Source organism: Neofelis nebulosa, chromosome 10, assembly GCF_028018385.1.
Source record: "Neofelis nebulosa isolate mNeoNeb1 chromosome 10, mNeoNeb1.pri, whole genome shotgun sequence".
Classification (NCBI taxonomy): Eukaryota; Metazoa; Chordata; class Mammalia; order Carnivora; family Felidae; genus Neofelis; species Neofelis nebulosa.
The window spans coordinates 53,828,779-53,851,694 of NC_080791.1; the positions used below are offsets into that span (position 1 = coordinate 53,828,779).

Genomic DNA, 22,916 nt, shown 5'->3' on the forward strand with positions numbered 1-22,916 from the left:
TTTTGATGGTAAATACTAGTGGACATAACCTGCATAAACAAAATTCCTTTCCGATCTTCAGTAATTGAAAGTATAAAGAGGTCTTGAGACCAACCAAATGAGAACTTAGACCTTTGGAAAGAAAGGAAACAAACAAAAAAGTAGTTATTACCCATTTGTTGGACACTTACCATTTAGTTAATATGAGGTTAAGCTTTTCACATATTTTGTTTCATTTTATCTTTATAATAACTTCATGACATATGTATTAACTACATACATACATATGTATACTACATAACCCCATTTTCACATGGAAAATTTATTCTCAAAAGAAGTTAACTTGGCTAGTTCATAAGTGGAGGAGCCAGGATTTCAGTTTAAGTTTTTAGAGTACATGTTCTTAATCATTACCATAACCTTAAAAAAGCAAGGGTCATTTGTACAGGATGTAAGCCCAGGAAATTGTTGATAGTTCAATGCCATAATGACTCATCTACCTCTAGCATCAGGCCTCAGAAAGATAACCTTAGAAATCTTTATAGACTTCAATAATATGTAAATACCATGTGGTGGACATACCACATTTTGTTCTCTTTAGTGGTCCTCATTATAAGGGCTGTTAAATACTAGAAGTATAAGAAGGATAATCTAGGTATGAATAGATGCAGTTGACAATGTTTAGCTTTAGCTTTTTTGGAAAAGTGATTTTAGTGTCTTATTGAAACAGGATAAATATTCATTTAGGACTGTCCGCAAATTATGGCCTTTTACAAAAATCTTATTTTCTAAGACCTCCTATCCAATCAGCCAGTCCTCTGAAGAGCCCATCATTGCAGGAATGATGAAGTGGAATAATTGTTCTAAATTGTTGGTATCCACTGTCACAAAAGCAAAAGAATCAGCTGTTGCTCTGTTTACATAGAATAAGACTTAGGGTGATTTTTTCATGTGATAATATTTCAGTTCATCAAGAAATAAAATCTTTGCTAAATAGAGAAGTTCACCAGATCTAGTCCTTGTCAAAAATTTACTTGTTGAGTATAGAGTAAAAACTAGTATATGGGCAGTCACTTTTCAAAAAACTGATTTTGTTATCTCCTAGTGCCTTCTGTGAAAAACTATTTTAGAAAATAGCAGAATTTTTTGCTTAGTAATTTATATTCTGTTTACCATCTTCCTCATATTACTCCTCTATCCTCACCCCTAACCTAATGCTGTTTCAAATATTCAGTTTGGGGATCAGCAAATTTTATGGAAAACAAGTTATTTGCTTATTTGACAAACTGTAATTGTCTGGTGTTTTTGGGCACTGGGTTAAGACTGAGGGTAATGTGATGAACCAAAAAATAGATAAGGTAATGAAATCTACAGACAAATGAAGGAGATGGACAGACATTAAACAAATGATCACATCTATGTGTTTCTTTCTTTTTTTTTTTTTTTTTAATTTTAAAAGGTGCTGTGAACAGGAGTACATGGTATTACTAAAAAGAGCCTAATGAGAGGATTGACTTAAGAAGGCTAGAAGAAGATTGAAGACAAAATGAGGGTAGGGGAAGGTGTGAGTTGCATTTGTGACAAGTCAGCAGATCAGTCGAATAGCTGATATGCTTCTGGAGCTTAGAGAAGAAATGTGGGCAGGAGATATAAATGTGTGAATTGTACGCCGATAGGTGATTGAAATTTGTTGGCTGAGGTGAGCTCATTTAGGGAGAATGCATACCGTGAGAACCGAGGAGCCTCAAGTGACTAAGTATTGAGGAACTCTAGTGTTTAATAAACAGCTAGAGTAGAAGGTAAGAGACAGAGATGGACATCAAATAAATAGGAAAACTAGGAGAATACAGTGTTAAATGTTTCAAGAGGAGAGAATCTTCCAAAGAGAATCAAATATCCAGACTTTCCTATTACCATGCTTGTTCCTACCTTAGACCTGTGTGCTTGATGTTCCCTTTTCTGGAATGTCCTTCCCCCGGAGCAAGATGTTATCTCCTTGGAGAAGAGTAGCCAACCCTCCAGGATTGTTGTCAGATTCTCTTGATCTTTGAAGTTCATTATACAGTTAAGATTAAATTTTGTTTGGGCCTCAAACTCAGTACTAAATCAAATATTTAGGAAACATTAAAGACAATTTTTTAAGAAATGTTTAACAGTGATGGTAGAGAATAATTTTTAGATTTGAGGATGCATCCTCCCTAAGGCATCTTGACATGAATTGTTGAAATGGTGAGAGCTCCGTATTACACCCTTCCACCTAGTGTATCATTGGATGGTCAGAGGGAGAGGGGAAAGCTGAAAGGTAGGGGTCTGCTCTGTGCAAATAATGAATGGCAAATGTGTCATAATATTGATAAGCCGGTGGATTCAAAGCAGTAGTAAAACAGATGATTTCCTTCTGAAAGATGGGAAAACCATTTGACAAAGACTGTTTTAAAAGCTAGGTGAAAGCTGTGAGTTCATTTTAGTTCAATGGAATTTTTTTGAGCTGACCACAGACAAGTGATAGGAGGTTGGGAGTGGGGGCCTTAGGGAAAGTTGCTGATCCATCTTCTGCTGAATAAGTTCTTCCCCAGCTAAGGAACAGTAATTCCTCTATTCTTTCAAAATATGAAGATTAGCTCTTAAATTTTAGGGCCCAAAAGAATAAATGGCCAAGCACTCAGTGACCATTTTATAGTAATCCACTTACCAATTTATGGCTGTAGTACAACCTTTTTTTGGTAACTTTATTTTTTATTTTTAAAAAGCTGTTTTTGTAGTTAAGTTGGTTGATGTGTATTGAATGTACTTTTGTTATCTTAAACATCAAGTCCAAGCTCGTGGACTTTCCTTATATAGTTTGCCTCTCTCCATAATTTGGCACAAGAATGCTTTTTAGTGCTGAGTGTTTTCTTTCTCTGCTGGTCTCTTCTCACAGCAGTACTGGCCTTTCACCTGGTTTTGTGTCTTATTTTAGAAATGGCCTTGTTGTCAGATCTTATTTTAAATGTTGGTTAGCCCAAGCCTTGCTGCAAATGTCTTTCATGTCTGTGGAAGACAAAAAAGAAGAAGAAGTCAGCATAAATTAAAATACGAATGATTTCACATGGACCTAGAAACAAAATTGTTGTAAAAGACACTAGAGATTAATGCCAAGCTGTTCCTATCTCCCACTCATGTAAGAATTTGAGACCAGAAAGGCTAAATGACTTGCTAAAAGTTAGGAAATATTTATGAAAATTTATCATTCTTCTTACATGAAGGCAACATATCCTAGTAAGCTATAACTTTAACACATAAAACAAATAAGCTATTCGTAAGGTAGATAAATATATCAATATAATAAATACAATACAATACAATAAATATATCAAACTACTCACCCTGATTATCTCTGAGAAGAGTATGGGGGGAGGTGCATTATAAAGTTTTCTTTGTAATTCTCTGAGTCTGTCAGTGTTCAGTTATGAGCATCATTATTTTCATATCGTGATAAAGGCCGTGACCACTAGGATCAGATCTGGATTTGAATCTGGCCTGTACCACTTAAGAGGCTGCGACTCCGTGACTTAAGGGAAAGCTTCTTAACCTCTCTGAAGTTCCATTTCTTAGCTTGAAAAAGAGAAGTAACAATACATTATTGAGTTAACTATAAAGGAATTAACTGTAAGGTTCTTACAGCTAGTGCGCGGCCCGCAAGGAGTACTTCTAACAGCAGCTGCTATCGCTGGTACTACTGCTGCTGTCCCTACTTTTGTAAGCGAACACTAGGCACTGGCAGAAGATGTTCATTATGGAATGATTAAATGTTCATCTGCTTAAAGACTAGATGCTGAATTAGGCAGTTTTGTAACATAGCTTCCAGATCATTTTCAATTTCTGTTAATTCAGAGGAAGCACATGGCCATCAGTTTTTACTTACCCTATTAGAATAATACTTAACTCTTGGGTACCTCAATCAGAGCCTGATCCATATTATAATTAAAATAAGAATCCCTGGCATTCTTCATTATTTTATACTAGAGCGGCTTACCCTACATTGCTAGGGAAAATTATTAACCATCATTAAACTAAAAATCCCTATTGCTACTCATCTTGGGGCACCCTACGTAGAATTGCCATGTGAGAAGCAGATGTCCTTTTGACTGGAACTTGTAGTTCTTCTTATAAACGATTTTCTCTGTAACTAGTATCTTAATACAGATTATATGTGTCTTTTGAAAAACAGTCTCATTGGCTTTCCTTGTATTTCAGGAAGATCACTGATGAAGTCTCAGAAAGAAATGTCATTTCGTTTATGTAGATATACTACTGACAACCTACCTAGAGATTGTGTAGTCACAGACTGGAAACCCAGGGCCTTATAATTTTTTAGGTTATTATTTGGAACAGGCCTAGATTGTTTGACACCTTTTAGGTACTGAGTAACAGCCACAGTGAAATATATCTGAGTATTTTTCTGTACATTATTTGTAATGTTACTGTTTGTGAGCATGCTGTACTTTTCCACTTTACAACTGAGGAAGCCTGTCATCATCATTAGTACTCATTCATTCAGCATGAGCACCTGTTTTATCTTAGGCACTGGAGATGTAAATATGAATAAAACATGATTCCTGCTCTGGAAAATTTCGTAGTTTATTGGGAGAGAAAGACACATATATAATTGCATTTCAAAGTGATATATTCTGTATAATACATAAACAAAATGTCATAGTCCTATAAAGGAGGGAACAGTAAATTTGAGGATGTATGGTAAGGTTACAAAGAGAAAGTGGCATTTGAGTCAAGTCTTGAAGGATAGTTGGGAATTTGCTTTTTGGAGAGAGAGGAGCCAGTAATGGTCATTAGAGGCAGGGAACAGCCTAGCAAAGGCCTAAAGACTTGCCTGAGCATGCTGTGTGAGGGGAGTATCTTCAGCATAACTAGAGAAAAGGCTTTGAGAAAGAGAGTCAAAGTTAGGAGTTTGAATTGTATCATTTAAACAGTAGGGAATCATTGAAGATTTTTAAATTATGGCTGGTATAATCACACATGAGTTTGAGAAGTCATAGTAGCTTGGGGCTGGAGGAAGAAAGACAAGTGGCAGTCACCAGTTAAAAAGTTGTAGTTCGGGGCGCCTGGGTGGCTCAGTCGGTTAGGCATCCAACTCTTGGTTTCGGCTCAGGTCATGATGTCACAGTTGGTGATTTAGAGCCCTGAGTCAAGGTCTGTGCTGACAGTGCACATCCTGCTTGGGATTCTCTCTCTCCTGCTGTCTCTGCCCCTCCCCTGCTTGCACTCTCTCTAAATAAATTAATTAATTTTAAAAAGTTGTAGTTCTCCAGGCAATACATGAGAGTTTATACTAGCAGTATCTTTGAAGATTTAAAAAAAAAAAAAAAAAAAAAAAAGTGAGGTGGGGGCACCTGGGCGGCTCAGTCAGTTAAGCATCCAACTCTTGATTTCAGCTCGGGTCATGTGTTTGAGTCCCTGTCAGGCTCTACACTGAGCAGTGGGCATGCTTGGGATTCTCTCTCTCCCCCTCTGCTCCCTCCCCAACATGCACTCTCTCTCTCTCAAATAAAAAATAAAATAAAATAAAATAAAATAAAATAAAATAAAATAAAATAAAATAAAATAAAATAATAAAGGGAGGGGCAGGGAGTCTGTGGATTTGCGAGAGTTTTCCTAGGTGTAAACAATATGATATGGGAAATGTGGGCAGTGGGAGAGCTGGTTTGGGTGATGAGGTGGAGTAACTGAGATTAATAGAATTGGGGAAAGTGAAAAAGGAGAGGAAGGATTGTTCTTTGTTTTTTGTTTACTCTGGGAGCAGGGCAAGGATTTTCATTTTGCACAAGGTAGGGTCAGTGTTTTCAGGAACATTCTAGTAGGCACGTCTGGATCTGAAGTTCAACAGAGAGGTTACCATAGTAATATTTTTGGGTTCTTATTGTTTATTTTTCCATTAAAAACTAAGGTTCTTGGAGGTTAACTGATTATGGTTTCAGGAAGGTGACTAGAACCAAAACATAAATTCCTAAGCTTCTTACCAACTAGGCCTCAACTAAAATAGCCTTTTGAAAGAAAAAATAAATATCTTGATTTCCATTATAATTGTCTTACTGTTTTATTTCCTAGAGTATCTTAAAAAAAAAAAAGCCCAATGGGTGTGTGTGTGTGTGTGTGTGTGTGTGTGTGTGTGTGTCCATAATCTATTTTCTGCACTGTTTTCTGATCTTAATGTTGTTTGACTAATGCCAGTCAAATGATGAATACTCACAATAATAGCTGAGGAGCCCCAAGTCTCTTGTTTTGTCCTAGCAAAATCTTAAAATTCAAAGATTAGATAGTCCTCAGGAAATACTCAGTATTTCATATATGTTTGATTTAACCCCAGTTGTTGGCCTGATTCCACATGAGGGAGACTCTAAGTGTTAAAGAATGAAAGTGTACTGTCCACTTTTCTGCAGGAATTGAAAAGTAAGATTTTCCCCCACTATTTGAATTGTTGCGCTATGAGCTATTCTCTTGAATACCAGAGAATAAAGTAGACAGTTCTTCAAAATCCGTCCTCACCCCCAAGTTTCAGGGGTCATTCAGCGATCATTGAAACACTTGGGTGGTTGTGAAGGACCTGAAGAGGATTTGAGCAAGACAGATCACCATACATATCAGATACTGTTTTTTCACTTAAAAAAAAAAAAAAAAAATGAGCATACTTTATCCATGTGAAATTCTAGTTTTAACTGTGACTATATAGAATCTCTGTGAAGCTTGTTGGGCTGTGGTATTTTTCCTTTACTTTGTTCTTGATTGCTGCGAAGTGTAGTTGCCTGCTGTTTAAGGCAGCTGCAGTTGAGTGCGCCCAGAAGTGGTTGATTCTATATTTAGTAAGCCATAGGGTTTGTAAAGCATTTGCAAATTCCTTCGGGATAAAATGGTTTCTATAAATGTAACATTTTTAATGAAACTATTATTATCACCCATTAGAGAAATATAGCAGCTAATATGGGTGGATTTGTGACAAGACAGAGGCACAAAACCTTTTATACTTAAGAGTACACTGAGTGTTTTAAATACTTAAAATTAATAATGTGAATCCTGTTTTTATACTTTTAATCTTGAATTGCAGAGCTTTTACTCAAGTGTTTACCTTTGGTCCCACATTCCGAGCAGAGAATTCTCAGAGCCGGAGACACCTGGCAGAGTTTTATATGGTAGAAGCAGAGATTTCTTTTGTTGAGAGTCTTCAAGATCTCATGCAGGTAGGTATGCAAGTTTTAAAACAATTTCTGAATAACAGATATCTGTGAGACTGAAATGCTTCTGTGTACATCTGTGCATTATAGGTGTTCATGGAGTGAAGAAGATGGAGAACTAAATTTGATAAACATTAAGTGCCTTTAAAGTACAAGAGTCAGACAGATTTAAGTTCATATCCCAGCTCTGCCATTACTTTTGTTTTGATGTTATCTAACCTTGATGATCTTTAGCTTTCTCAACTATAAAGTGAAAATAATAGTAACTATTTCATAAGGTTATGGGGAGGAGTAAATGAAATGTTTGTATAATGTAAAGCACCTAGTAGTGGGCCTGGCATATGGCAGGCTCAGTAAATACTAGCTCTCGTTATTTGTTAGGCAAATAAATAAAACATCCTTATAGTTAGAGAAATGTCTCCATAGCTATATTGGAAAGCATGTACAGGAGCCAGCAGAGCTCTATTTGGGAAGAAGAGGGACGAGAGGTACGGCCAGAGAGATAGTCAAGAGTCAAATCATGAAAGAAAGACTTTGTAAATGCCATACTAAGTAGTTTGGACTTAAAGGAGAAAGAGTTCTCAGTTGGGAAAAGCCATTGTCTATTATAGTTTAGAAACATCTCTTACGTAACAATTTAATTATTTAGAGGGAGATAAAAATGGGGGTGGGAGCTTTTTTAGGAGGCTGTGGCCGTAATCCAGGTAGAGCACATAAGCTCTGAAGTTGGATGGACCAGGAATGTTTAGCTCCACCACTTACTTGCTATGTGACCTTAGACAAAGGAGTTAATTCCCTGAGCCTCAGTTTCCTCATCTGTAAAATGAGAGTAATAGTTCCTACTTTATGAGGTAGTTCAGAGGATTACACAGATAATGTATATAAGGCACATAGAATAATAGGTCATGGCACTTTGTACCCAGAAATGATTGTTGTTATTATGAATTGTCTCTCCAGTACCACTAATATCTTAGTTTGGATTTGTAATTACAGAATGTTTCAACTTTCATCAACTCTCACTTCTATTCATTTTATATCTTTCTGCTCTTACCCAGTAAATGGCCCAATTCTACTTAAAACGTAAATACCACGTATATCATCAAATAGAACGGACTTACTATTTTATTATCCAGTCCTGGTTGGATTTCCTAGTAAACAAACTATAGAGCAGATTTGGGGGTTGGGATTATTGGGGAATGCTCTGGAGAGCAATACCCATAAGGAAAGGAAGAAAGCTGTATTGGGCAGAGGGAAAAGTTGAACTACAATGCATTTACAGAGGCCTTAGCTAATTCTTTGAGGAACTTTGGAGCTGGAATGTTCATAGTTGTCCCATAGGAAGACAAGGGGGTGGTGGGCCTTTGTTCTTTCCCTGTCCAACAGTTACCTGACATGGATTAGTCTTGGAAGAGACATACTCTTGCGTAAGATAGCACTCCTGGCCTGGCCAGTTTCTGAAGAGGAGTCCAACCATGAGACATCAGCAGTTAATATTCCAAGTGGAGAAAAAACTCTTGGTCCTGAAGGGGTGTTTTGACCATACGCCACAGTTTCCACTTACCCCTTTAACATCTCCCACTGATTGTTCTCGGATCAGTGTTCCCCAGGGGACGTTTTTGGTTGTCTCTCCTAGGAAGTGGATGGAAGAGACGGGTGAGTGGTTGCTACCGGCATCTGGCGGGTAAAGGCTAGGGACGCTGTTCAGCATGCTAAAATGTACAGGTCCCTCCCCCTCAACAAACAATTATCTGGCCAAAAATGGCAATAGTAATGCTGTCAAGTAGCTCTTTTCTAAGTTGTGGGGATTCAGGATCTGAGACTCACGAGGAGGCTTAAAATTCCTTAAGCAGCTTTCAGTCTGAGCATACCACCCTATTCTGTATTACTGTTTGATTTAGACAGTGAGAGTATTGTAAGCAGTGGAACCACACCCTTTACTCCCTGTTTTTGCCTTGACTCTCTCTGTCTCTCCTGCCCAAACATAGATATCAGAGAAAAGTTCCAAAGACAAAAATTAGATTAGAATTTATTAAACATGATAATCTTTGCTCTATAATTGTATATTCTATAACTAAATAATTCTTATTTGGTATTCCACTGAGTGGTACTCAGCACACACTGTTGAATGATTTTTAATTAATTGAAGTGCAAGCTTTTCCTTAAAGACAGAAGAAAGATGTGCGTCCCTGAAAATTAATCTTCTGCTTCTCTTAATTTTATCCCTTTTATAAATTACATTCTGTGGAAATTATTATCTTGATGAAAATATGAAATCAGAGTAACAAAGGATTTTCCCCTCAAGAGGTATAAACAAATAAATATTACTATTTTTGACCCATTGAGTAATATATTTTTTAAAACATCTGAAGGTTATGCTAACCCTTCAGCTAAGTTTCTGTTTTCTTCAAATATATTTATAGAGCATAGTCTGAAAGTCAAGGTTAGAGAAGGCAATGATTTTCTTCTTCAAATGGAAATTTACTGCTCATGTGAAACACACCAGTTTAACAACCCCAGTGGTCAAAGTCTTCATCTTACAGATAGGTGTATTGTACCCCTCACTAGTACAGGCTGGGTATCCAATCAGCCTGTTTTCGTGTGTTCCCCATATGTGCCAGCTTTTGTTAGTGATTGAGGTATATGACCCTTCATAAATAATTCAGTTACTTAGTGATTTCTTTATCTCACTGTTAGATTGAAGGTAATATAGACTCAAAGGAAAAGATCTTTAGCTTCCTTTTGTTCTTCTTTCATCAGGTTTTTCCTTACTCTTCTACCAAAAAAAAAATATATATATATATATATGTATATATATATATATACGTGTATATATATATGTATATATATATATGTGTATATATATACACACATACACACACACACTATATAAAAAATAAATGTATCTGGTTGTCCGTTGGTAATTAAGTATGTTCCTGTATCTGGTCATATTAAGTTAATTCAGTAGATGCTTGTGCCCCACCCTGTGGGTGCCATGATAGGGTATACCAGAAATGCAAGAGAGGAAGGGAAGATACCTGACTTTGAGGCAGCCTGTACTTAATGAATGTCTGTATCTTTCTGAATACAACATTTAGAGGGCCTAATAGCTCCCTGACTTCAGACCAAAAATTTTAGTTTTGATTAGAAATATCTTCCATTCCACTTTTTTTCTTCTAACAAGAGTTTCTTCTGTGAGATGTCTGTGGATACTCCTAGTAGAATGAATTCTTACATACTGATTTGTGTTGTATCATGATTTGTGTTCTTTTTACTGTATGCTTTAGCAAAGCAAAAATCTACGTAGATTTATCTCTCTATATATAAAATCTATATAGGTGTATCTCATTGCTCCTCTAATTTTAAAGTCAACTTTCATTTACCAGTGACTGAATGAAGCACTTCTCAAAGTGTCTTACTGTTCACAACAACTGATGTTTGTTGTATGCTTCTCTGAACCAGGTACTAAAGCTAAGTCTTACACATGGATTATCTCATTTAATTATCATAACAATCCTGTGAGCGAGGTACCATCATTGTCCTGATTGAGTGAGTATATTGCAGTTTAGAGAGATGTCAGTTTTGGCTGTTCATTTAACATCCCGCTTCAATAAGTATTGAAACTATGAACAGAAGAGTCATACAGTTTTCTTTCTTTTTTTTTTTTTTTTTTTTTTACCCACTCTGGGAAGAAGTTGCACTGCCTCCCCAAAGCAATCTGGAAAACTGAACTAACTTGGTATAGTACATTCAGGGATTAAGAAGCCTAATGGATTGATAGCCGCTAAAACCTGGAGATCAGTCCGCACTCTAAACAGGTTTTCATATAAAGTAGCCTACTTGTCAGGGAATTCTATGTCATTTCTCTTAGGTTATGGAGGGGCTCTTCAAGACTGCAACAATGATGGTTCTTTCAAACTGTACTGAAGATGTTGAACTCTGTCACAAATTCATAGCTCCTGGTCAAAAGGTAATTAGTTTTGTGGATAAAGTCCAATGCATCTACTCTTTAAGTATATTAATTACATATAATAAATATAATTGCATTTAATAATTTTTTTTCTCTTTTCTTACCAAGGACAGATTAGAACATATGCTAAAAAACAACTTTTTAATGTAAGTAATTATACTTTCTCTGAACTTTGTTTACACTTTATCACAGTATATATTGCACTCCATTAAATTTTTATATATATATATCTCCTTATCACAAGGAAGGCCCAGGTTTTAAATGTTTTTATAGCTCTTATGTCTGGTTCCTAGGTGATAATGTTTCATGAATAAATAAATGAATCATAGCAAGATAAATGAACAGAGTAATTATTAATTGTATTAATGCAATTCAAACTAATACTGACTTTAGTAATCAAAATTTGGCTCAATTAAAAAGTTTTTATTTTAATTCCCGTATAATTAACATAGGGTATTATATCAGGTTCAGGTGATACAATGTGATTCAACAATTATATACATTATTCATTGCTTATCATGATAAGCGTATTTTTAATCCCCATCACCTCCCCACCTCCCCTCTGGTAGCCATCCGTTTGTTCTCTATAGTTAAGAGTCTGGGAGGTTTTTTGGTTCATCTGTTTTTTTCTTTGTTTGTTTTGTTTCTTAAGTCCTACATATAAGTGAAATCATATGGCATTTGTCTTTCTCTGACTGACTTAATTCTCTTAGCATTATACTCTCCAGATTCATCCATGTTGTTGTGAATGGCAAGATTTTGTTCCTTTTTTATGGCTGGGTAATATTCCATCGTGTACATATTGATACCACATCTTCTTTATCCATTCATCTATCAGTGGACATGCTTCCATAATGTGGCTGTTGTAAATAGTGGTGCAATAAACATAAGCACACGTACATTTTTTTCAAATGAGTGTTTTTTAATTTTTTTGGGTAAATACCCAGTAGTGGAATTGCTGGATCATATGGTAGTTCTATTTTTAATTTTTTGAGCAACCTCCGTACTGTTTTCCACAGTGGCTGCACCAGTTGCATTCCCACCAATAGTGCACGAGGGTTCCTTTTTCTCCACATCTTTGCCAACACTTGTTTCATGTTTTGTTGATTTTAGCCTTTCTGACTGGTGTGAGGTGATACCTCATTGTGGCTTTAATTTACATTTCTCTGATGATAAGTGATGTTGAGCATCTTTTCATGTATCTGTTGGCCATCTGTCTATATCTTCTTTGGAGAAATGTCTGTGTCTTCTGCCCATTTTTTAATTGGACTATTTGTTTTTTGGGTGTTGAGTTATATCAGTTTTTTATATATTATTAATACTAACCCTTTATTGGCTATGTCATTTGCAGATGTCTTCTTCTGTTCAATAGGTTATCCTTTAATTTTGTCTATTGTTTCCTTTGCTGTGCTAAAGCTTTTTATTTTAGTGTAGTGCCCGTAGTTTATTTTGGCCTTTGTTTCCCTTGCCCCAGGAGACATATCTAAAAAAGTGTTGCTGTGGTTGAGGTCAGAGAAATTACTGCCTGTGCTCTCCTCTAGGAGTTTATAGTTTCAGGTCTCACATTTAGGTTCTTAATCTATTTTGAGTTTATTTTTGTGTATGGTGTAAGAATGTGGTCCAGTTTTATTCTTTTGCATGTAGGTGTCCACTTTTCCCACCACCATTTGTTGAAGAGACTGCCTTTTGCCCACTGGATATTCTTGCCTCCTTGCCAAAGATTATTTGACCATGCAATTGTATGTTTATTTCTGGACTCTTTATCTGTTCCATTGATCTGTGTGTCTCTTTTTGTGCCAGTACTATACATTTTGATTACTGCAGCTTTGTAGTACCTCTTGAAATCTAGGATTGTGATATCTCCGGTTTTGTTCATCTTTTTCAAGATTGCTTTGGCTATTTGGGGTCTTTTGTGGTTCTATACAAGTTTTAGAATTGTTTGTTCTAGTTATGTAAAAAATACTATTGGTATTTTGATAGGGATTGCATTAAATTGTAGATTACTTTGGATAGTATGGACATTTTAACAGTATTTGTTTTTTCCAATCCATGAGCATGGAATATCTTTCCATTTGTGTCATCTAAAAAACCAACTTATAAAATACATACATGTAATGTCTGCCTATCACTTTTACTGTTTCAGTCTTTTTTTTAATTTACCTTCAATTGCTCTAATCTGATAATATATTCTAAATCTGGTTTTTTGGTGACTTTTTAAAATCTAAAGATCTGTGTTTTAAGTATAACACATACATTTTTTCTTCATTTCCACTATCCTATAGAAGTAGTACTTGATATCAGACTGTTAATTCCACTAACCGTACTAATCAGATAGGTTGTTCCATTTTACAGTTTATTATAAAACAAACACATACTTGATATGGAAAAAGAACAATAAGCAATCTCTTCATAAATAATACAAATCATTGATATAAGTCTTAGTATTCGGTGTATTTAGTGTGTATAGGAGTTAAGTTTGGTACTCAGAAGACTAGAAAATTGTTTCTGAATGTAATTTGGTATCATTCTTCACTTGCTATCATTAGGTTTAGGAAGTTTTTGTTCTAAGAGAATAAAGAATTCAGCCTGTCCTGGAGAATGGTAATAAGAAAAACTTGGCATACTTGACTGAGCTGAGAATTTCAGGTATCAGTGTAGACCTTCAGGCTACAAGTTAAAAGTGATGAGTCGTTGAGCCTGAATAAATAGCAAAACAACAGATGTAAGATCAGAAAAAGAGGAAATAGGAGCCCTATGATAGAGAATCGAAAGGCAGTGGAGTACAACTGAAAGCTTTTGAGGTTTTTTTTTTCTTTCACTTAAGTGTATATGGAGTATGTTAACTAACTGGAATTTAAATGAAAACTTGAAAAAAGGAAAAAACAGTGTATATTGAATACTCACAATGTGCCAGGCTTGTTCTAAAATCTAAAACAACTGTTTTAAAGCAGCAAACAAAGCAGATAAAATTCCCTTCCTTCATTGAGCTTACATTTCTGGGGAGGAAATAAGAAACAAGAAACAAGATAAATAAGTAAAACATACAGTCTGTGAGAATGAATAATACTGAGGGAGAAGAAACCCAGAGAAGAGAGAGACGATAAGACAAAAAGAGTGAAGAGGTAGAAGTTTTACTTAGTGTGACAGAAAAGATCTCACTGAGATGATTTTTGAGTAAAGAGTTAAAGAAACTAAGAGAGCTAGCTATATGGGTATGTGGAAAAAGAATATTCTAGGCAGAGGAAATAGCAAGTACAAAGGCCCTGAGGTTGGGCCATACCTGGTTTGTTCAAGTAATAGTGAGGAGTGGATAGGGAAAAGGATAATAGAAGACAAGGAAAGGTGGTGGGAGGTGGAAAATCATGTATAGCTTTTTAGGCCACTGTGAAGAGTTTGGGTTTTTGCTTGAGTAAGATAAGGAAACCATTGAAAGGTTCTGTGCAGGACTGATAAGATCTGAATTGGATTTAATAGGATCACTCTGCCTACTGGGTGAGAACAGACTTCAGGGTGAGAGCCAGCACAAGAGTGAGAGCAGAAAACCAACCAGAAGATTATTAGAGTCATCTGGATGAGAGTACATGGTGATTTAGAACATGTATTAGATTTATACAGAGAAACAAAACCGACATGATGTGTATATGTAAATATTTATTTTTAAGGAATCATCTCCTACAGTGTGGATCCTTGAGGAGTTCAAAATTTGATGGAGTAGTTCAGCAGGCTAGAGTCTCAGGGAGGAGTTACAGCTGGGAGTCCAAAGGCATTCTGCTGGCAGAATTCCCTCTTTCTTGGGAGAGACCAGTCTTTGTCCTATTAAAGCCTTCAACTAATTGGTTGTGGCCTACACTGTGGAGAGTACTCTGCTTTACTCAGAGTCCACTGATTTAAATGTTAATCTCACCCAAAAACACCTTCACAGAAACATCCTGAATAATGTTTGAGCAAATATCTGAATACCATTGCCCAGCCAAGTTGGCACATAAAATAACCATCACCGGCCAGGATGGTAGCAGTGGAGATAGTTTTTCTATTCTGGATATATTTTAAAGATAGAGCAAACAGGATGTGCTGAGAATATTCGGGAGAGAGAAGATAAGTCAAGAGTGACTTCAAACCTTTTGTCTTATACAGCTATAAAAATGGAGTTGCCGTTAACTGAGATTTGGAAAGTGGTATCGCCCTTGGGGGAAGTTGGGAGGAGGTATCAGGATCATCATCATCAGGTGTCATGTTAAGGCTGAGATTCTTTTCAGGTAGATGTTGGGTAGGCAGTTTCAGTGTACAGATCTGGAGCTTACAGAAGACTTCTGAACATTGCATATTGATAAAAGTAGTAAGGAAGCAGGTAGGAAAGAATTAATTTGGGCATCCGAAGGATCTGTGCTGGGGAGAGAAAACCAGAGAGAACACCTTATCTAGTGAATAAGATCTAAGATGGGAAAAAATATCCAACTTTTATTGACTATTTGCTATGTGCCAGGTAGTGATACACTTTACATACACCAGTAGTTCATTGTATCTTCACAACAACTCTGTGAGTAGTTGTTACTGCCATTCTGTAGATGAAGAATCAACTCAGATTAGGCAAATAAAACATGAAATGGGGATTCAAACTCACTCGTCTGATTTCAAAGCTCATGGTTTCAACCACTATGCTTCATGTTATTCAAAAGGGCACTGGAATTAATGCTAGAGTAGCTGTAGCTCCTTGCTGTCCTTATGACTGTCACATATCACTTAACTTGTGCTTTGGAGTCCAGGTCTGTAAAATACTGAGGTTGGGAAATGACCTCGTGGGCTATGTCCCATCAATCATTGCTGGCATCATCATCCATTCCATGGCACAAATCATGGTTGTGGTTTAAATGTATACCTGTGATGATTTGTTTAGTGTTTTCACCTCCATATGGTAGGGAGCTTGTTGATTTTGTTTACTGTTACAACACCCCCCGTGCTTAGTACCTCTAACAGGAACTCAGTAAATATTTATTGAATAATGAAATGAATGAGTAAATGAAATTTGAGCGACCATGGGATCGAGAGTATTCTTCTTTAGGCTATGTCCTCTCCCTGAGGTTTCCTGTTAACATGTATCACTGTTTACTCTGGGCAGTGAATGCAATGAGCTATGGCTTAGAGGACCTGGATTCTAATTCTGGCTATACGTGTTATCAGCCATTAGTCAGTGGGTTAGTATTTTTCAACACATATTTATTGGCTACCTGCTATGAGTTAGGCACTATGCTAGTCATTAACAATTCAGTAGTGAATACAGGCAAGGATTGTTCCTTTTATGGAATTTAAAATCTAGAGCAAAAGATGAATAGTTAACTATTTGAATGAATGATTATTTAATTACAACTATGAACTTGGTTAATAGTAAACCTTTAATCATTTTGAACCTCAGTTTCCTCTTCTATAAAGTAATAACTTGTCAGTGCACCTGGGTGGCTCAGTCACTTGAGCATCCAACTCTTGGTTTTCAGCTCAGGTCATGACCTCACAGTTCTCGGGTTCAAGCCCCACCTCAGGCTCCGTGCTAACCGTGCGGGGCCTGCTTGAGATTCTCTTTCTCCTTCTCTCTCTGCTCCTCCCCCACTTACACTCTCTTTCTCAAAATAAATAAACTTGAAAAAAAGTAATAACTTGTCTATCATACTGCTTAAAGGATCTAATGACCATACTGCTTAAACAGTGTGCCAGGCTAGATAACTTAAATAAAACTCCTGCTACAAAACATCTAAAAATGCTTGTTAAAAATTATAAAAAAATTTTTAAATACACTATTGAATTCACTGGAAATTAAGAGGAAGTTCCAGGAGCTAGAAATGAAGAGGGAACTGAACACCAGAGGGGTATACATAAATGACATGACGTAAAGTTTTCTCAAGGTGTGGAGTATATGCTAGATGGAGGGGGTGTTGCTAGCTTTTGAAACCAAAGATTTTAACAGCCATAAGAGGACATGAGAGTAGACCTAAGCATGATGAATTATAATTGAGACACTCCCCAAAGTATACATACACATGCACACACACTCACACACAGAAGATAACATGTGACTTGTGTTCTTATGCATAAACAGATTTCATTGTATTCTTGGCTACTTGTTAGGATTGTTTTTTATGAAGATATATTATTTAAAGGTCTTGGGTAGTAATTGAATTTAGCCTTTGCCAAGCAGAAATAGAATTCATTTATTTTATTCTTCTTTATAGCATTAAGGTTTTTTTAAAAATAGAGTACTTACCTTCTTTTGCTCTTCGTTTATCTGTGAATTTGAGTCAAAGAATGCGAATAATTTTCTCTTAGCAGTTTTACTCCAACAGCTTCAGAATAATTTTCTTCATTCAACAATAAAAAATTTAAATATGAAGGTAGTTTGATACTGCATCATGCAGTATCAGTGTCTGTTCCTCCTTCCTCAAAGTACTTTAGAAATAGCTTCTGGGAAGAAGAACTATTATTCTCTGTACATACAAAAAAAAATTTACTAGAGAGAGAGTTGATAAAGGCCACTAAGGATATCCAGTGTCAGAACTGTAATTTGAACTCAAAAGCTGTGCTTCAACTTAGGGTGTAGGGGGAGTGGGGCAGAAGATCCAGAATAACAAGAGATACTTACACAGAGAGTCATTTTCTTAAAATAATGTAGCAGTAACATATCACTGGCACAAAATCCTGGTGCTTCCCACTTAGCTCTTATATTTGTCAGTATAAGGAGTAGATCATCTCAAGCAATTGATGGAATAGAACAATAGAATGTCTAAGCAGGAAAGGATTGTAGAGAATGTAGTCCAATACCCTTATTTTACAAGTAGGAATATTTAATTTTTTTTTTTACTGGTTGTATAAAACATTACAGAAATTTATAAAATGTTTTCCTTAAGGTAAAGTGATTTACATAGTACCCAATAAGTGGTAGAGTCAGAGGGAGAACTCAGAGCCCATTGTGTTTGTTTTGATTGAGCATAATTAAACTCCCAAGTGTTCTAGGCATTGTCTTAGTAGTTAAAAGCGTAGGCTCTGGAGTCAGCACATCAGGTTTACTACTTATTTGTGTGAGTGATTTTTGGCAACTTACTGTCCCCTCTAACCTTCTATTCCCCTTCTGTAAAATACTCATTTACAAATTATTACTACCATCAACACCATCACCATTGTTACCTTAGAAATAACTTCTTATGTAATACTAGATTTTAATTTGAGTAAATTTTTCATCTTGGAAAAATCACTCAAAACAGCTTTGGAAGCTTCATTTGTGCTATATACATAACTCTTTCCAATTAGTTATTAGAGGTATGAACTTCATTTTTCCCTCAGGGAATAAGTTTGTGTTAAGTAAGTTACTTTTTGAACTCAAAGTCCTTCAGAAAATTTGTAGATCTTGGGGTTTTGTTTGGTTTGGTTTGGGGTTTGGGTGGAGGTTTTTTTGATGTTTTATTGTAGATTTTTGTTTTTAATCATCCAAAGTACTGTTGCAAATGGCATAGGGAAACTGACATTTTTGTTTACTACTAATAGGCATAAATTGGTAGAACACTATAAAAGGGAAGCAGAATCTTTGGCAGTATCAAAATACATAAAAACTGTAAATGTACACATTGATCCAACAATTCTATTTTTTCCATATTCAAAATTAATATGGAATTAATGTAGAATCATTTGTAATTGATGTATGTAGTCATGATTTCTAATAGTAAAAGATAGAAACAGCTGAAATGTCCATCAGTAGGTTAGTAGTTAAACTAATTAGGATACAGCCACAAAATGGAATATTATGTAATAATTCAAAAAAATGAAGAAACTCTTTATATACTGATATGGAAAGATCTGCATGGCATATGATTGAGGAAAACAAGTGTATATGGCACATATACTGTGGCTGTCATCTGTTAAACAAGATTGTATATTAATATTTGCTAATAGGTGTATAAAACTCTGTGGAAGGGTACACAAGAAACCAATAACAGTGTTTGTACGTCAGGGGTGGAGCCAGGTAGCTATGAGACAGGAGATGTACGCTTTTTTAAACATAGTGATTTTTTTTTTTTACTATGTTCATATATTACCTATTAAGTTAAATTAAAACAAATGCTTGGCTTGACTTGCTTTAGACATGAGAGTTTCTTACTGAGATAACTAATGGTATTTTTCCTAATCAGTCTTACAACCCTGAGCATGTATTACAAAGCCCTGACTATGGCCTGAAAGACTCCCTAAGATCTGACCTCTGACTGTCTCTCCTATCTAATTTCCTGACATTCCTCCGCTTGTTCACTATGCTACAGGCACACTGACCTTTTTGTTCCTTGAATGAGCCAAACTGTTCCTTCACTTCAGGCCTTTGTACTTACTGTTCCTTTTGCCTGGAATACTTCCCCTCAGATATTTGTATGGTTCATTTCCTTATGTCATGCAGGTCCCCAGCTCAGTGAGACTTCTCTTGGCCATCTTATTTAAAATAGCACCCCCAAGAGGTGCCTGGGTGGCTCAGTCAGTTAAGCGTCCAACTTTGGGTCAGGTCATGACCTCACAGTTCGTGAGTTCAAGCCCTGCGTCGGGCCCTGTGCTGACAGCCCAGAGCCTGGAGCCTGCTTCCAATTCTGTGTCTCCCTCTCTCTGCCCCTTCCCTGCTCACACTCTGTGTGTGTGTGTCTCTCTCTCAAAAATAGATAACATTAAAAAAAAAATTGTTTAATAAAATAAAATAGCATCCCCAAACATCCTTTGTCTTCTCACCTTGCTTTATTTTTCTTCACAGCTCCAATAGCACCCTGACATGATATTCTTTATGTTTATCTTTCTTCCCACCCACCATCCCCATCACACACCACACATCACACCACACACATACACATCACACCACACACACACACACACACACACACACACACACGAATATCTGCTCCATAAAGGCTTTGTTTTTATTTACTATTTCTCCAGTGCCTAGAATAATGCCTAGCACATAGTAAGTGCTCAATAAATGTATATTATATGAATGAATGATGACTTTATGGAAAGACTTTTGCTCTTTCAACCTCAATATTTCATACCTTTTATTAGGGCATTGGCATAGCATGAATTCAGAGAAAATCTTTACTTGCTTAAGTGACTAGTTCCTCTGTGTACACTACAAGTAGATCAGGAATAGGATTATTGAATGGCTGTTTCTCTTCGTACTGATCAGACTCTTGTACGATTAGATCAGCCTTAATTTCTGATTACTCAGTGATGATTTATTTTTAATCATTCTTGATTACTCAGTAACCACTTGGTACTCATTTGTGACCTCAAAGATTATATGGGAATAGGCCTTTTGTGGTTTTCAGATGGACTAATCAACAACGTACCATTGCATTGACTTTTCTCTGCTTTTATCCTGTTCCTTTCCAGCATTTCTTATACTGAAGCAGTAGAGATCTTAAAGCAGGCATCTCAGAACTTCACCTTCACCCCAGAGGTAGTATTTTTATTTACATTTATATTAATACTTATATGTATCTTCCCCTGCTCTTGTCTTTATCGTCTGTCATTAACAATGCTGGACGTGTGGCTCGGTCGGTAGAGCATTCAACCCTTAATCTCAGGGTCGTGAGTTCAAACCCCATGTTGGGAGTAGAGCTTACTTTAAAAAAAAAAAAAAGAGAAGAATCCTTTAAAATAATCTTATTTCTCTTATTAGCAGTGTTTAGTATTTGCTCATCTTTAGATTGGCTTTTTTTTTGATGTTTGCTTAACCTTGTGGAAAGAGTTAGAATAAATAATAATTTTGAAGAAGAATCCTATCCTTTGTAATAGTCGTGACTAAAGGGTTATAAAGAAGTTTCCCAAGTTTAGGAAGGTGAAAATCCTTTAAGAGAATGGTAACATATTCAGAGAGGTCACATGACTTATCAGTGGGCATGCACATAATGTTAGAGGCGAGTCTCCTTGTTCCTATGTCAGAGCTTCTTCTCTATAATTAAGGTATTGGCAGACAGTAGGAGTAATATAATGTTAAGAATTTCTATAATGACTCTATCTTCAAACTATTCCATGTACTGTTCCTATCCCCAGTCCAGTCAGATCCTCTTATGAGTTATAATAGTTATGCTTGTTATATTTATAATCAGTTAATTTGTATAATTTTTTATTTAATATTTGTCTCCCACCCTGGAAGCTTCATGAAGTCGGGGATTCTCTTTTTCTCACCACTATGTTCAGTATCTAGCTAGCATGGTACCCTGGATTTAATAGGCACATTAGTATTTGTTGAATGAATAGATAAACAGTGTTATTAAATATTCATCAGAACATCTGATATATGAATTGACTCTTTTATTAAAAAAAAATTCACTGAGAGAAGCCATCTAGCCAGAGATAGACTGAATATTAGGAATATTATCTTTCATCATTTAATTTCCTGTGACTTAGGAACAGTAACCATAGAAGAAGCTGTAGGCGATATTAATAAAAGCCATGATTTTGAAGTCCGTTTTTACACACTGTGGGAAGTGTACTTTATTTTCTTGCAGATGCAATTCATCTGCTAAATGCTGCTCCCCAAGATGGGGGACAGAAAGCATAGTGTTTATCTACTGGTTTCAGTTTTCATCTCTCCAGGCCTTCGGATGTTCTCATAACACACCTCTCTGTTTCACTTATCTGTGTAACCTCAGCAGACAGCTCCACACATCACTGATACACAGAGGAAGCCCTTGGAACTGATACAGGTTATTTTCGGGTACTGCATTGTGTATTTCAGCTTTGTCTTCTCCTTTGATAACTTCTTTTTTCTCACTACAGTGGGGTGTTGATCTACATACTGAACATGAAAAGTACCTGGTGAAGCACTGTGGCAACATACCAGTCTTCGTCATTAATTATCCATTAGCACTCAAGCCTTTCTACATGAGGGATAATGAAGATGGCCCTCAGCACACAGTAAGAAAGATCACTAAGTAAATCAGGGTTGGTCATCTCAGAGTCTGGGCTTTTCCCTTGATTTAATTTCATTTATCTCTTGGCATATTTTACAAAATTATATCCATTACTTGACATGTCTTAAAGTAATAACATTTCTCAAAGCACCTCTAAAAAAAAGCATTCCTACAGAAGATCTCAGTGTTCTATAAACACATTTCCTCCTCTCTGTCGCGTTATGTCCTTCTTAGTTTAGCAGATGCAAATGTAAATGTGTTTTTTTGTTTTCTTTTGTTTTTTTAAGTAATTGAGAGGAAGTGGCCCAGAGCAGTGTTGAACAGTGGCAGGTCTACTGTCACGTAAAATACCGATAAGGAGACTGAGGGGCGGAGGGATGCGGGTAAGAAAGGAAAGCAGTGGTATGATGAGGCGGAGGAAGAGCTTCCTTGGCAGAGCAGGAGGCTCAGAGTGCTTTGGTTTGGCTGTCATACAGAAATGGTGAGGCTGAATCTGGAGGGATCCGAGGGGGCCGGGCAGATTCTCCTGTCACTCCTCTTCTGACTGTCTCTTCTCTGTCTTTTCTCTGTCTCTTTCTCTGCTTTTGCCTCTCCTGTGCTCTGTCCTTTTTTCACCCTTAACTTTCATTGCTTTTTATTGCTTTTTTATTCTTCTGGTTTACTTTTTCCTTTTTTTTTTTTTTTTTGTGTGTCTTTATCCCACTCTAACAAAATCCCACTCTAACAAAACCGTAATATAAAATAAGAATATATTTTAATCTTTAAATACTTATTGAATAGTTAAATACTGAATATCATTAATGGTAAAAGTCTGTGAGA

General features: G+C 36.3%; 1 protein-coding gene across 7 annotated transcripts in view; it reads left to right on the plus strand.

Moving 5' to 3' along the window:
* NARS2 (asparaginyl-tRNA synthetase 2, mitochondrial) overlaps positions 1-22,916 on the plus strand; it is a 133,380-nt gene that overhangs the window by 80,008 nt on the left and 30,456 nt on the right. For all 7 annotated transcript variants that reach the window (XR_009249657.1, XM_058687648.1, XM_058687647.1 and 4 more), the window contains 5 exons: positions 7,079-7,211; positions 11,074-11,172; positions 11,281-11,318; positions 20,572-20,638; positions 21,964-22,101. Coding sequence is in view for 6 of the 7 variants with exons in the window: in XM_058687648.1 (XP_058543631.1) it covers positions 7,079-7,211; positions 11,074-11,172; positions 11,281-11,318; positions 20,572-20,638; positions 21,964-22,101 (475 nt within the window). In the remaining variant the exon portion in view is untranslated. The remainder of the gene's footprint in view (positions 1-7,078; positions 7,212-11,073; positions 11,173-11,280; positions 11,319-20,571; positions 20,639-21,963; positions 22,102-22,916) is intronic.